General features: G+C 36.4%; 1 protein-coding gene across 6 annotated transcripts in view; it reads left to right on the top strand.

Moving 5' to 3' along the window:
- The window catches only part of tsnare1 (T-SNARE Domain Containing 1), a 143,021-nt gene that overhangs the window by 94,129 nt on the left and 31,964 nt on the right, over positions 1-16,928 (top strand). For 3 of the 6 annotated variants that reach the window (XR_006370619.1, XM_044116732.1, XM_044116731.1), the window contains exon 11: positions 1,899-2,008. The exons of 2 other annotated variants lie outside the window; for them this stretch is intronic. Coding sequence is in view for 3 of the 4 variants with exons in the window: in XM_044116732.1 (XP_043972667.1) it covers positions 1,899-1,994 (96 nt within the window). In the remaining variant the exon portion in view is untranslated. One more of the 6 variants, XM_044116734.1, reaches the window with a different exon arrangement.

Genomic DNA, 16,928 nt, shown 5'->3' on the forward strand with positions numbered 1-16,928 from the left:
AAACGGAAAATTACTCGACAGCATTTTTTTTCTTTCCATCTTCGCTCTTCTCCTCTCTCCCTCTCTCTTCCACACAGAAAGCCTGTTTTGAGTCTCAGATAAGAAGATGAATTGCTCTCTCCGTGCTTTGAAGCGCGTCAGGATTTAAAGACTCCAGCCTCGTCTCTGGTCTAACGCCGCTGCTCTCGCTGCCTTTGTAGCAGAAAACAGGCTGAGAAAAAATGGAAGAAAAAGCGTTTCAAAACAACATAGATTCTGTGCTCCAACACATCGTCACCGCCCGAGGAGACAAGCAGCTAAGGAAAATATAGAAATATCCCCATAACCCTGCTCTACGATGTTTCCTACAATTTTTCTGCACACCACAGCTAACATGGCTTGTACTTTTCACCACAAGCTAATTGACATGAAAATTTTAATTTAATTTGCTTTGTGAGACAAATGGCTTGCCTATTTAGAAGCTCAACTTTTCCCACTGCTGATAAGACATTAAATGAAAAACAACTTTTATTTTCATGGTAAAATTGTTGAAAAGTTTTTGTTTTTATTTTTTCTGTTTTCATCCCCTTTTCTTCATAAAGTTAAAAAAAGTCATTTACAATCACTTGGAAACTATGTATACCAATTCAATGTTTTCTCATTTTCACACCAGTAAACTTCAGTGTATTTTATAGGCATTTTATATTATTTACTATCATAGAATTCATAATTGTAAAGTGAAATGCAACACTTTAGCAAACACATTCCTAAAAAGTGTGATGTACATTTTTATTCAGTCTCCTTTACTCCTCTACCCTTAAATTAAATCCATGTAACTAATTACCTTCTAAACTATGAAGGAGAAAAACGAAACAAATAAATACCGTAAACTGTTAAAATACTACTTAAATGTAACATTTTATAAATAAATGTACTACAAAGTATATTTAATGTTATATAAATAAATTCAGGGAGCATGAGACATTGTTTTTCCACATGGAGAATTCAGGCTCCTCTGAGAATCTTGGGATGTTCTGGAGAAAAATTGACACATTGGTCGGACTCTGCCATCATCGACACACGGTCTTGCTGAAAAATGAAAGCAACGCCAGATGGAAAGAAATCTTGTGACATTGCAGAAGTTTTTTCAAACAATGCTATGGTGTGCTATGGTCAAAGTTAAAGGTGGTCCAACCAAATATGAGAGCATGTGATTTTTTTGTGGCAACTTGTATTTGACCATGCTGAGTTTTTCTCGTTTTTCAGAGGACCATCAGGCGTGAATGGAATATGAATGGCAGCCTTTTTCAGCTGGTGCTTGCTGGCTGCTTCTTTTCCGTTCATACTGGAACACATATCTAGCTGCACTGCTGCTGATGTTTACGAAGCACAGCTCTACAGAAAAACTGGGATAGAAACTTCCATCATACTATCCCAGTTGCAGCAAATAGGTGAAACCATGCACATATGTGTTTCTGTGTGTGACAGAGGGGCTGTCTGCCACACCAACTCAAAATCTCTATAAAAGCTGAGCAAAGTCAGCGCTCATTTATTGTGATGCTTTATTGAGTGTATTTTCAGATTTTTGTGTATTTTTTCTTCAGGTTGACTTAAAAAGAAAATTGTATTTTCATTACTCTATTATTTTTATTTCCTTGCAGTTTTGACCCCATGTAAAAGCAACCACCCTACCTACATTACTTCTCTACATCAAATACCCCATAATCCTTGCTTTGCTTTAACTGTCACATATCCAAACAAATACCACTATAAAATATATTGGACCTCCATGGCTTAGCTGACAACCAGATTCCCTATGCTATTGTAGGAATGTAATGTTAGAACTTTTACATATATCCTCTTAAAAGAAAGATGGTTATTATGCTCTCATGGTGAAATATTCTTCTTTTGGTCTACAGAGGCAGTTGAGGAAAAGAAAGTGTTACCTTCTGTTGGCCGGAGCCTTGATTCTCGCCATCCTCATCCTCATTATTGCTGTTTCAGCAAGAAAATGAAACCTAACTCTTTGGTAAGAGCTATAAGAACAAATCACTCCCATCCCTTTATTAGGATATTAACCTTTTCACTTTTTGTTTTCCACTGAAATGTAACTGTTGTTCAGTTGATATATAGAGCTTGCACTTACTGTTTTTTTTACTGCTTTACTTACAAAGTCAGGTTGTGTAACACTCGTGTGGAAAAACCACTCAAAGGTTATGGCATTTTCTAAGGTATGATATACCTAAGATTGTATTCTGAATTGCTTATATTGCACAGACCCTTTTGAGTTCTATGCATCTCATTAAATGATAAGGTGACACGATATAAATGTTGAACAGGTACTTAAATGATATGGTCATGAATTTTGTCTTTATCTGGCTTATGCAGAAACAGAATTATTTATGTTCTGCCGTAGTGTTGATGCTTTAATATTTACATTTTTTTACAGAATTACAGTTTTTCTCAGTTGCTTTAGTGCAGTCAGAACAAAATTGAAATTCTCCAAACTACTTGTTCAGTCTTGCCACATGGAAAAGATGGGCTGCTCCTTTTAAGTCAGAGGTCAAACTCTGCCTCAAGCCAAGGGGTTTAAATATGTTGGTTTCCTGTTCATAAGTAATGGAAGAACAAACAACTATATTCTCATGACTAAAAATAAGTGTTTGAGTAACAAAGTTGTGGATCAGAAAATATTATCAAGAGACGTATAAACTCAGATAAAAGGATCAGATTAGAACCCATCATATTGTATATTCTGTCATTTCCATCTGACCAGAATAATTCTTGTTAATCTTCAGTGGTAAACATGATGTCAGATGTTTGACTTTCTGATGTGTTAAGAACAGATGATTAAAACTGATGCTTTGGGGCGTTCCATGGAGGCATAGGGGATAGCACAACCCATGTTTGGAGGCCCTGAGTCCTTGACGCAGCTGTCGCGGGTTCGACTCCCGGACCCAACAATATTTGCCACAGGTTTCCTTTCCCTTTTCCTGTCAGCCTACATTCATATAAGGGACACTACAACCCACAATAGACCCGTGGAGGGGTAAAAAAAAAACAAAACTGATGCTTTGGTGAAGAGCTGTGGTAAAAATAATAATAAAAATGGTTTAGATTGTCTTTTTATATTTTTTATTTTTGCCCAAAGTAAATCTGGGACAGCAATTTTAAATATGAGTCCCTACACCCTCTGTGTCAAAAGGTCAGAGTTGATCACGCAGGCCTGTTGAGTGAACTCAGAGGAATTAGCCATTGCTAGAAAGAGTATGCAGAGTTAGAGACAATTTGTTTAAGGAGTAAATTCTCCTGTCCAATAAGGTCACCTTTAGGAGGCGATGTTCCATTTACCATCAATGAATTACCTCTTCATGCCATTCCTTTTCCTTCTAATTAAATTTCCAAGAATGGTGGCCACATTTAGGATTTTTAATTTTTAATTTTTTTGAAATTATAAATTTGAAAGCAAAATACTTTATGCTATAATTCATGGCTGCAGAACATTACTTTGTTTCTTATCTGGGACAGGCTACATGAAGTCTTAATGCTTGATAAATGTGTATAATTATAAAGATGAAACCTTGGATATATTCACATATTTTTACAAGTAATTCTTAATTCACCCTAAACATTGTGTTTAAATTTATTTGAAATTCCCCATTATTAAACCACTTTAATTTTGCTTCCGAACCAAAGTAATTATACTCTCATGTTGCTCTGAGGTGGGAAGCTTTTTTTTCCTCCTCATGTTCAATAGAAGATATTCCTGCTTGCATAAAATATTGATTGTCTTTTATCTTCTTCTTGGCTAGTAAAATGATAACCCAGCAGAGCAAAGAACTCTATTCATAAAACAGCATGCTGGATCAATGTCCCTGTGGTGAGAACCTGGTGCTGAGGTTCAGCAATTGATAGTCAACCCTAAAGTGACTCGATACGACAATTGCAGAAAATAAAAGAAACAAGCTTGTTGTGAGGTGGACTGTTGCCTGTTTTTTTTTTTTTTTTTTGGTCTGACTGTGTTCAACATGTGCACAGCAGGAGTCACTCAGAAGAACTGAACTATTTAGTTCATCTGAACTGAACTGTTGGCTACAATTTTAGGTCTTTAACAGCAGCAATTTGAAATATACTTAATAAAGAGTGAGGTATTTGCTATGAATAACACATTCTTACTCTTTCAGTGCCACACCAAGTTTAATGTTTGGGTTGTACTGAAATCAAATCCTGTGTAGCAGAAAAATGCTTCCCATTCTGGAAATGATGATGAAAGGTATGGTAACTTTAATGCTATTTACTGCAGTGTTTTACATATCAACAAGACTCTAATACTGCTTTATGTCATCTATATATTAGTATCCAGCACATACAAACAAATGAATTAATATGTTTTCAAGAGTTTACAATAGCTTTATTTCCATGCTTCAAAACATGGACTATAACAACTTTCTGGCCATGCAGTTGAAATTTAATTTAATGGGAGGCTTCTTATGGTTGTCTGTCTCCTTTACTTCTACTGTATTCTGTCAGTCAGTTGGCCAAGGATGAGAACTCCTCTAAATGAGCAATTCACAAATATTCCACACCATCACAACAACCATAGGAGCGCAACATATCATGACTCCTTAAAGGTAATGTTGTCAGAAAGCTTGCTACCATGTGTAATCAATAAACTGCCTTCTGCTGGCTTGATAGCTAAACTTGTTTAACTCTCATGTAATGTTGGTAGATATTCATTTCAGAACTACTATTAAACTTTGATGATGTTTTATTTGTATTATTCATTTTTATAAGTTTCCATCCTATACCATTTGCTTTATTGGAAAGCAATGTGACCTCTTCTCTTGATTGATAAAAAAAAAAAATTCACTTCATTTTGGTTAATTTACATAGCACCACTGCACAACCAATGACATCTTAAGGCCCTTTAAAAAATGATTTCAATTCAATCACCTATGTTTAAATTGATCTTAGTTATCAAACAGTAAATACTCTCATTTAGTTATTTAAAGTAGTTTAAACATTTTTCTAAGGAAACCCAGCAGATTGCATTGAGTCGCTCACTTGCAGCATTTACTCGTTCTGGATGCGCACGCAGACCGTCGCCTGTATTGTGTCCTAAACCTATTGCATTTGGGAAAGGCATTTACACTCAGTCACATTTTTATTTCTTTGTATTTTTGCTATCAGAGAAAAATGTTTCTTTCTTCCAGTCTTCTGCTATTTGAATTGTGAATATACATAACTTTTTCCAGTCATATGTTCCACTCAAAACACTTTACACTAGAGTCATATGCACACAGCTGCTCTCAAAACAATAACCAGATCACAAGGCAACATGGGGTAAAGTGCCCACGGGCACATCAAAATGCAAAAGTTGAAATTAAACCGACAACCTTCTGCTTGCAAGATGACTCCACCTACTGATCCACTGTTTCCTACAAATAGCAGGAAACAATCAAGCAGGAAGCAGGAAGCTTGATAGAATCTTCTATCAAGCTTCTATCAAAGCTTGATAGAAGATTAAAAAGCTTCTATCAAGCTTTTTAATCTTGATAGAAAAAGCTAACTTTTTGCTGTTTAACCTAAACACATTCTAAAGTTTTGTGAAAAACTATGATAAACGTGGTTTAACAGCAATTTTCCCAGATGACATGTTTTATTCTAATTTATCCTTCAGTTATCATTGGTGATTTGGCACAATTGTAGTTCAATCACTATACATTCATAATAAATTTTGTGCAGCCAGAAAATAGCTACAACAACAAAAACAATAATGCTGCATAAATTCTTTAAATATAAGTTCATCTTATTGACTCATTTACTCAGGAGAGTAATAGCAAACATCGTAAAATCAAAACCTTCCAAGTGAACATATACACACAATGTAATGTTAACCATTCATGACAAACATGTTGGTTAGAGTCACACCTCCAAATTTTACAGTACATTTCAAACCAACATTAGGGTAAGACAGTAATATTACATAATCTTTAGATATGGCTGCATTTTTACTTCATTCTTTTTTTTTTCTTTTTTTTTTTGCACTATCCCCCCTCTAGGGGGTCTTTTGTGGGCTCTAGTGTCCCTTATATGACAGTAGGCTGACAGGAAAGGGGGAAGGAGAGAGGGGAAGACATGCTGCAAATGTCAGTCGGGTCCGGGAATCGAACCCGCGACGGCCGCATCAAGGACTCAAGGCCTCCAAGTGTGGGTTGCTCTGTCCCCTACGCCACCACAGCACACCCCAACTTCATTCATCTTAACACAATTTTGTAGGCTGTATTAGTTGCAGATTTCTCCATTGTGCTTTTTTGCTGCATGTATTTCAAGCAGGATTTTACTGCTTCTGTATTTACTCAGATCTCAGATTAGCAGCACGTTGTGTTTATGTAAATAGACCAAAATTTGTTTTAGCAGATGAGGCAGGATTACAACAAATCTTTGTGTTTGTGTAGGAGGAGTGAAACACTAAGTATTATTTCTACTGGAGGAAAATGCTGTTACTTACTAGTTGAGTTCAGCCCAGTACAGTCTTGTCTCAGCTCCGCCGTAATAAGTTTGTCACACTTAGCACGTTCCATCATACATTTGGATTTTAGACAGACTTTAATCTCAGTGAAACAAGTGACTCACTGTGTTTGTTAAGCTGGTTTTATAAGCAGGAGTAAACAGTTTTCTGTTGCCTTGCATATTATGCAGTTTATAACATCAATTCCACAATACTTAAAATTGAGAAGATGATTATTAATCTCAGTCTCATTACATAAATGATCATTAAAGCAGGATATATCCATGCTGAATTTCATTTATAGGCATGTCAAAACTCAGGTCTTTGAATGACATGCATCCAACGTAATGCTCTTTATCAGACTCTTATACAACAAAAGAATGTCTTCAGTCAGAGGCTTCTTTAGATTTGCTTTAATACTCACCACTACAGGAGCTCCATCCTGCCCACAGACATCTGCTTTTACCCTGGACTGTGGGCAGGTGTGGGGCCTGGACCCTGGTCCCTGGGTGGTCTGGGGCCTACTCTGGCTTCCAGTAGATTCTGCCTTACATTCAAGTCCAATGTGTAGTTTTATATTAATCCCAAGCTTATTGATCGACTGACATTTTACCAAAAAAAACACCTAATTTCCACTTGCCAGCCATCATCAGGAGGTGGAGCCTCTAGAACTGCTGTTCTTGGTCAAGTCTTTGTTCCCTCTTACTGGAGGTTTTATCTTAATGTGTAAATAATCTTTTGTATAGTCAGTGATTAGAACAATATAGAGTCCAAATTATTGGTCACAGAAGCATCTGGATGAGAATATTCAACTGTCACTGATGTTGCGGTTTACATCACACCGGTCTGATAGTCTGACAGAAATCCAAATTGTAATTCCTCTGAAAGCAGGAGTCAGAGTCATTAAGCAATGTAAAGTACATTTGTACCTGAATCTGCATTTTCTCCTTTACACATGGGGGTATCCCAACAGTGCTATGCTCATTATGTAAGGTGTTTGAGATATTTTATTAAGAGAGAAGACATTTGTTCTTTAATAACCATGATGTAACAGCTGGTGTAAATTAGATGTCAGAGCTCTCGACATGTATCTGCAAAATTAAAATTTGCTACAGGTGGTAGAACGTAAGAATGGGGAAAATAAGAATTGTGAACACCCAGGGCTCCATTTTGTAACTTCACGCATGAATGACCAGAGGCTGAAATCACTAAGTCAGATTGCAAATTAGGTTGTGCTTCCTCTTTACAGTTTATCTATGATCACTTTCTACATCTTCTGGGTTTATTGGGAAAAAGTGGTGCAAATAGCTCCTACCTTCTGGATTCCATGTATGTGAGTGAATTTTCTTAAATTTAGCACCATCTTCTTTGTGAGTCAGGTGCAAAAATTAAATGAATGGAGGATGAAAAGCAGCCATAAAAATAGAACGGAATGCATTGCTTTGTAAAACCCTTCTCCAGAGTTTAAAATATGATTTGTAGACACTGTTAAGCATTTGTTTAACATGATTAGCATGACGACCAACATGATTTACAATAACACACTGCCTCCCTGTGACTTACCACTGTGATCATCAAAAGAACATGTAAAAGACAGTTACTGGTAAAATTGTAATGTGATGGACTAATCTGGTTCTTTGGCTAAACAAAAAATGTTTGTCCACAGTTTTTGGATGAAAAAAGCCTGCCAATTTTACAGGAGTACATGCAGTTCAAGGTCTTTTATAAAAAAAAGAAAAAAAAAACACCTGATAATGCATAGAGTCCCAACATTTATCAAGAAGAAGGCAGTTTGGATGTTTTACCTGCAGCACAGTCCATATCAACATGATTCCTATCAGCCTCAACAAAAATTTGAAACACTAAAGGAATGTGTCTTTTAAAGGATTTCAAACGCACAGGCAGACATTTCCATTGTGTATTGTATGTTTGTTTTTTTTTTGTTGTTGAATGAGAACAAGTGCAAGACACAGCTTTTACATCTTGGTTTGTCTGATGAAGACTTACACATAGAGTAAAAATGCATTAAGCAACAAAAGTTAAATAAAAGTTAAAGTTAAATGTCATTACAATTCTCTAATTTTGGCTAGAGGAAACTTTCAAAAAATTATAAATTAAGGGATTTGTTGAATGTAGCATCTCTGGCCAATTACAAGCCACACTACAAGTCACCCTTTCACACACACACATACAATGTGGGGCTTGATGTCTTGCCCAAGGACACGTCAATGTGTGGTGAGGAGAGAAACTAAAATTCCAGGTTCCCAGTTGGCATATAAGCATTTTGTCCTGCTGATGCACAGCTGCTTTGCTCTGCCTCTCTAAATTCTTCCCCAAATTCTGTTTTTTGAAAAGAAAACTTTCATTCATGCACAAAGATGTTTATGTCCACATCTCTCAGAAGGCACTTCAGCACTGAAACACACAAAAAAAAATTACCAGCGCTCATATACTTATACCAGACTGGACTTTGTAACTGGCACAAAGCCATAGTAAATCTGCCTAGTAGAGTTCAACACACTATAAGGTAGACAGCAAATGAAAGAGAAATGGAGAGCAGCAGAAGAGGAGGCAGAATGAAGGATGGTGTGTGCCATACATCAGTTTAATGAGGGTGACAATGACAGAAATAACCAGGGAGCCACTTCAGCTTGGAAATCAATAGGCCGGTTCTTTATGGCATTCTAAATAATGCAATAACTGACACTAGGTTCTAAGGGAATTATGCCCTCACATCTTGTTTACACATTCATTTGGGTAGTGTGTGCATAGTCCTAAGATGTGCTAATTCTACCCATCTACCTGAAAATGAGGCATTATACTTCCTACTACTCACGCCAGATTACACATACAGAAGAGAAAGAAAAAAGGAAGACAAAGACCTGGCCCAGATTAAAAGTAGGTCATTGTGATGTGATTTTGGAAAAATTCCCAGAATTTTTGGAATTCTAAGATTTTTTTCACATTTTTACCGGAGTAAGATAAAAAAATATATCTTCTAAAATAACAAAATGTTATGTTAGAAGCTGTCCAGCTGTTTGGTTTTTATCTTTTCTCCATTTTATGTTTTTTTTTTTTGCCAGATAAAAATAAGTTTATAGAAGAAGACGACAACAGCAAAATGCTGACAGTTGAGCATTATGAGAATTATTAATAACTATTGTGAATTAGAGGACGTAGTAAAATGATCAGAATGGCGAAAAGCCATGACAAATTACACTAATGATGAGGATCTAAATAAGCTTTAAACAAACTATCACTGAGGCCTGTCACATCTCTGTGACAAATAATTCCATTTTTCCTATTTTTATCATCACAAAACTTGCACTCTACATTCAGTGATCAATATTTTTCTATCAACTTATTATTTGGGGAATATTTGTTTTTCTGCGTGTGTTTTATAGACCATACTGATTTATTTCAGAAAGTCTCAGGAAGTGAAATCTATCAGGCTGAGATTGTTTGTGTATCGGTTAGGATTTTGTCATGTGACGCATAATGGCTAAAGTTAGTTTGATGACTTTATGTCTGATAACATGAATATAAGAAGAAATTGGAGGCAATTATAGACAATTAATAATTTATAGAAACATAATAATTTGCTCTGTAATATGCATATTATGCTTAAAAATTGTACTTCAGGGGCACTACGTGGCTCAATGGAGAGCAGACACACAATATGCAGATTCCCAGCCCTGTACCATGCTGCACATCTTTCCCTTCTCTCTCTATCCTTCTATTGTTTAATAAAGGCCACTAGAGCCACAAAGACCTGGAAAAAGGGACTTCAGGTTTGTCAAGGAATTTTACAGAAAATACCAATACAGTTCTTCTTTTTGTTTTCTAAAATAATATTTTAGAAAGTTTATTATAAAACTATGACTGAGAAAATAGAAGTTCATTTTAAAAAGACTGAATAAAGTAACATCAGTCATTTTATCTTTAGGGTTTAAATTGGTTAGAGCCTTTGTGATCATACTGAATATCAAACCTGATGGATGTCTAGGTTCAATATACTTAATGGGCTAAAAACCTTTAAATAAAACATTTAGATAAACTAACACTTAGCACCTTAGCTTAGGAATGAAAGTGCTTTGAAAAAATTATGTCTTTGCATTATGCTCTTTTGTTTGGGGGAATTTATCTGCCATAGTCCAAGATCATTATCTATTTTCAGTCTGAAAGCAGGATTTTATGTATTTTGTTGTCATAACTTTTAATACTTGTGCTTACATTTTCATTTTAAAAGCGGACTTCTTGCCTTTCTTCCCAAAACTTGTAATGCGTATACTCAAAACTTCTCCTTAGTCTCAAACTTAGTTTCTGCTCAGACTCTGCTCGCTTTTGAAAACGCTTTTTGGCACAGTCTCCTGGCAATGTCTCAGCCAATAGGATGACAGTGTTGTACTGGGTGCATTTGTTTCCTTCTAGAGGATGTGCCTGTGTGGATACTATTGATTGTAGCAATCTTAACCAACCACTGGACGTAGGGAGAAAGAACAATGACAGCTTTCTGCTCTGTAGTACACTAAGCAGTGTGCTACTGATCACTTACAGTCTAATGATTTTAGTCAGGATTTTCTTCACCCAACCAACTCCCTCAATTAAAAAAAAAAAAAAAACAGTCACACCGAAAATGTAAAACCTGCCTATAGCATATTAATAATGTCCATTTTAGTTGTAATAAAGCCAGTGATGTATTAACATTTGTCATTAATCTAAGGTGTTTATAAAAAGTCTTGTTATTGACTGTTTATAAAATCACTGGCGGAACATTAAATTCTTCCTTGAAGAATGTATAAGTGTGTAAAATGTGGTCATATGATCATCTTTCTCTTCCTGAATTCTAATAAATTCTCCAAAGTGATATAATTGCCAAATGGACTTTAAAATTAATTTGGCATTAATATGCTGGTCTACACATATTTTCTTCCAAGGAACATAGTCTTGTTTATGTGTGGTATTATTAACTGCAGTTATTAACTTTTACAAATACGCTTGTATGATACCCCACAATAACATATTTTATTATGTCATTGGCTAGTTATTATATTGGCTTTCTTACAATTAAAAAAGCCAGAACTAGAATATCAGTTGCAAATGTTACATCATTATCCAATACTGCATTATTGTTCCTATGTGTGCTTCAAAATACTTTAATGTGTAACCTGATCGAGAAAAATATGTTTTGATCAAACTATGTCAGAACTTCTGCATTTTTCTGCTGCTATTTTACACCTGACTTTTAGTTATGGTTCTACTGTAAGCCACATTTACAGCACCTCTCTCCTTCTGGTAACTATGAAGAATTAATGCAGCTGATCTATGTTATATTTAGCCTGCAAAGCTGCTTTAGTCACTATGAAACACAGCAGATATGCTCACACTGAAAGTAGCTTATTCAAATCACGTAAAAAGCGCCACTGACAACACAGAGCCAGAAATCAGGCAGCCTTTGATAATATGACAGAAAAATAAATACTGTGTATTTGGGAATGAGGAATTGTTTGAAACGAGAATGTGTGTGATTTGAAAAAGTTGACTCTGGAAGTTTCAAAACCAACACAAACGTATATTTTGGTAACAAGAGCTTTCATTATAATTCACTATAGCAGGGGGCTTGACATGTGGTATCTTGTAGACAAAAGCTGGCAATATTGCCGTACTTCATGCAGGCTGAATGTCTATCGCTCTGTGATGGATATCTGAGCCAGTGAAGGAGAACTTATGAGTTGCTGCAACAGTTCCTGGAGTTCTTTGGGCTGGGTATCGTTAATCCGTGTCTATGAACAAGTGTGACAATAAGCTCTCTGTCTGAACAGCAATCCTCTTAGGCTAAGCTTTGTGGGTAAACTCGCCTCATGCAAATTCTAAACCCCATTAGCTTTGAGGGACTAGTCAGCTGCATTGAGATTAATGGCCAAGTGAGTACTTGATTTAATAGGGTTATTTCACATCCTCTGTGGGAAACATAAACAACAAAGTTAATGCAAGACATTTGTCACTGATGTCCTCAGTCTCTACTCAGAGTGTGCAAAGTTTCTTTGCTTAGAGATTTGTTGCTAACTTAACTCTTCACTGAAGGTAGAGGATGGAAGGTCTTTGTTTATTCTCACCAGTTTTGATGATTTCTGCATTTTGTGCATGTTACCCGTCAGGAAATTCTATCTGAAGCTGCAAAGGGCTAAGAAACCTCTTAATTTATTTATTTATTTTATTTCAGGGTAAAAATAAATAAATAAATAAAGGAAATCCTTATTTATCTTCTTCCATGCCGTCAGCTTACCACAAACTTTGCTGAAGGGGATTAGAGGCTGGGTGGTTAATGCTCTGTCACTGCAAAGTGGGAGACGACACGCTGTGACAACGGTGATCTGACAGGGCTGCTGACTCCTTTAGCTCACAGCTGTGGAAGGATGATTAGCCAAAACTTCAGGAGAAGCATTTCCATGCTTTCTCATGACCTTTAATCTTACATCCATATAAAATACCTCCTTTGCTCCATCGCGAAACACAGCAAACCTTCAGCTGCATGTTTGTCTGCTCAGCTGGATACTTTCCTCTCAGCTGACATTAACCCATGTCTGGTCAAGAAAAGAACTGACTTTTTCTTTCTTTCTTTCTTTGGCTTCTAATACATGAAGCATTGCACTAAGTTGCATTGTGGAATGTACAAGTGTAATCTAAACTAGAGATAAAATAAGCAAACATCAGATGTCTGAGTCCAACTGCTGACAAAGTTGCTCTTAATGTTGCTCTTAATGAAGATGATCAAACATGCCTGAGAAACCTCAGCATTACAGTAAAACTGTTTGTATGCCGTCATCAATAACCATGCTAGCTAGCCTTAGCATTTGTGGCATTCTCCAATGTGGGGAAGGAGCTGTAGCACAGCAGAGAGCAAGGGGGAAGATGTGAGCGGCACCTTCATAAAATTATTGACAGCACTACGACCCTCCCCCTGACTCTGACTGGGGGAAGGCTGGAAGCACCACTGTTTCTGACTGAGTGGTGTATTTTTGTAGTTAGCATTGGGAACACCAGGAGAAGATAGAAGAGCTTGATTTTTTTTGACAGATTATCTGTCCTTTATGTTGTTCTGTCACAACATCATCAAAATTTCACCAAATATGTATAAAACACATTTCTTTATAAAATTATATAGCTACTGCAGTTTTAATATGCATCAATACGTACAGTGTAAACCATCCCAGTACTACAGTAGAAGCTAAGATCCACGTTTTTCCTTATCTCTGCTATTGGGGCTACAGCCAATAAGCAGCAAGAAAAATAAAAGGCAATCCTGGATGGATTTGTTTGCAAATGTCTGTCAATTGCTTGTCAAGTAGCATTGGAAGCCTTTTCAGCTTCCCAAGCTCTTTCAAATGTTTTAGATATGGTATAGGACATGTTTTAGCTCTTTTCTTGCTTCAGCCCAGGTGATGTCAATTAACAGGTGTTTGCTGAACTGCAATCAGCTGAATGATTTGCATTAAAGCAGGGAAACATGTTAAACATGCAGGGTACTGTGCCTCTAGAACCAGGGTTGGAAACACGGGCCTAGGAAAAATCCCCAATCAGGAGAATTTTTTGCGACTGATTTAGTTACAATAAAAAATCAGCAAATTATTTAGGATCCACTGAAGTAAACTACATGGTATGTTTTAAGTTTGTTTCATGGACAGCTCAGAAGATTCATCTTTCTTATGTGGGCAATTTCAAGTCCATACCTGACCTTGAGGCACCTTGAGGCACAGAAATAAAATATTAATATTGCATATCTGAAGATTGCTTCTTCTTTAGACCGGAGCTAGCTGAGGGATGAGGTGTGGGCCTGAGCCACAAAAGGGGCAGAGGGTTACTGTGTGGAAACCTATGGAAGCTACAACATCAGATCCACTAATGAAAACATTTGCTTCACCAGAGTTGATCTGAACAGATAAGACTCGTCTGAAAAAGCTTTGGGTCGATCCAGATCAGAGGCCTGTCCATCAGATTGGAGATGGAAACATGCTTGCTCACTTCTTCTGCCAGTAAATATTGAGCAGAGTAAGAGAGTTCCTTTATCATCTGAAAATGAAAATGACCTTGTCTGCACTCAACTTTTTATCACCGAGTGTTTTTATGTTTCTGCTCAGTTAATCAGTTCATTATTTTTTTGTGATCAACCACTTCACCTCACTCTAATAGCGACGCTTGCAACCGAACATAAGCAGATTTGGCTGCTACCTGATTAAAAGGAGAAATGTTTCTGGTGGTTCAGAAAAAAAAAAAAAAAAAGCCTGATTTGTGATTGTTAACTTGCTGTTGCCTGGAAAGGGCCTGGCATAATAATGTGTGGGTTCTGGACTTTTTATTTAATAACTAAATTAAACATTTAGTTTTAATGGTTGTTGATTCTGGTTTATAAAGCTGTAAAAAATAACTACAGCTGTTAAAAAGCAGCTTGTTTGTGTTACGGTGCTGGCAAACCAAAAGACATGGATTGTCTTTTTTTTTTGTTTTTTTTTTCGCATGCAGGTGGTCTTTTCAAATAAAAATGTGCAATGTACTATTTTTGAATTCAGTATAGAAATATTCCGAGTTTGTTTCTTTTTGTGCTTGGAGTTTTGTGTTAGTTTAAGTTTCCTTTGATTTCCTGAGAACTCCTTTGATTGCTAAAAGAATGATACTTAAATAAATTTCAGACATATAGTGATTATTCCAGAGAAGACTCCAATAGCCTCTTTTACAAAATTGTATTTTAAGCTTAGCATTGCAGACAGCAGGAGCTTGTCATCTCATGGCTCTCAAAAAATAAACAATCTCCAAAATTTCACAGACTGATTACTTGAAGGGAATCTGACTCTGGCTCTGGGTGGTGTAAAGCTTAGACATGTTGCTCTATTTTGGTTTGGCATTATAGTTTTTTGTCCTAGAGACAATTTCTTCTCTGTTAAATCTGTTAGTAGAAATAACTCAGTTCTTTTTCATGGCTGACTTGAGCCTTGAACAGAACTGCTGTATTAGTTTCCATGTCTTGGTGCAGTGGTGATACATCTGATTACACTGTTTTTATGTACAGACTGGTAACAGAGTCTGCTGGGTTCTAAAAGATTTGCTCAATTTGTGCAAATCTTCTTTTTTTTTTTTCTCCTTAAATATTCATTGACCTTCTGGGATTTTCCCATTGATGGAAGAATTAGATCATTGAAATGCTATGAATAAATCCTTTCGAGCAGGAATGTTTAAACAGATGAGACTCCAAGTGTCATCTGTTTAAGCCCAATGTGGAGAATTCAACACAATTTAAAAATCATTTAGTTGAAAGTGTTGATTAATAAAAATCCTCAATTAGTTCAAATGTATGCACCAAAATCCAGTTTTGCTTTTTATTAATTTTTTAATGCCATTAAATTTTTTTATAATCATTCCACTCTGAAAAAAAGATATTAAAATCCAGCTACCAGTCAATCCTAACCTGATGAAGTTGAAAATGTTCATCTATTCTCTATACATGTCTCAGGCAGAGATGGCTTTTCTCCAGCAGCAAGCCGGCTCCATTATGTCCATGTCTTGGTCTCATATACAAGATCTTTCATGACATTCTGACACGTTTCCTCTCTATACCTACATCCAAACACACACGCATACATCTTCCTATGGTTGGCGTGTTTAATGTAACTTCTGTTATCCTAAACTGGCATGCCTGCAGCTGGTCAGCATTGTAACATTGTGCAGATGGGCACAAAATCACCGATCTGACGGTCGCCTGGGGTCTTTGCATGGACAGGCTCTGCAGTGCGGTCATGTTCATCCTCCTGTCAAACTTCATAATCCTGTCATCACTCTTCCTCTCCCTCTGGTGCTTTGTGTTTTCTCCCTCTCGCCCTATTCTCACCTCTTTGTGCTTACTTTTCCTGCATCACAGGTTGTAATCCCATCTTAGTCAGGTGGAAGTTTTTTCATTTCTCCAAGTACCCAAACCACAGAGGAAGAATTTCAGCCAAAACTTCAATATTATTTAGGTTATTTGATGTAATGCTGCTGTGAGACCATTGAGGCAACTGTGTGTGTGTTTAATAGGCTTTTTCACTAAATTGTAGTGATTTGGTTGTTTTATAATGTCCCTGGCATAAAAATGTAATGTGTGCTTAGATTTCTCTTTTATTCATCCTTACTTAATTCTGTCTAATTTCCATGCACTGTATAGAAACGGTGCATGGAATACAGTTTAGAAGCCAGATCATCTAAGCAACATACATTAAATGGAAATAAATCACAGAACCAAGTGGTGTGTCTTTAGCTGTGTACAAGACATTATAAGTGAAAAACTGAAGGTTTAGCAAACAGTCTATTATAGAAATATATTGTCATCAATGTAGGTCCATACAGAGAGAAAATAAGTGTAATGTCTTAAATATTTCATGTTTTGTTATAATTACAAAGTGTGTCACTT

This window comes from Gambusia affinis, linkage group LG05, assembly GCF_019740435.1.
Source record: "Gambusia affinis linkage group LG05, SWU_Gaff_1.0, whole genome shotgun sequence".
In the NCBI taxonomy this organism is placed as follows: Eukaryota; Metazoa; Chordata; class Actinopteri; order Cyprinodontiformes; family Poeciliidae; genus Gambusia; species Gambusia affinis.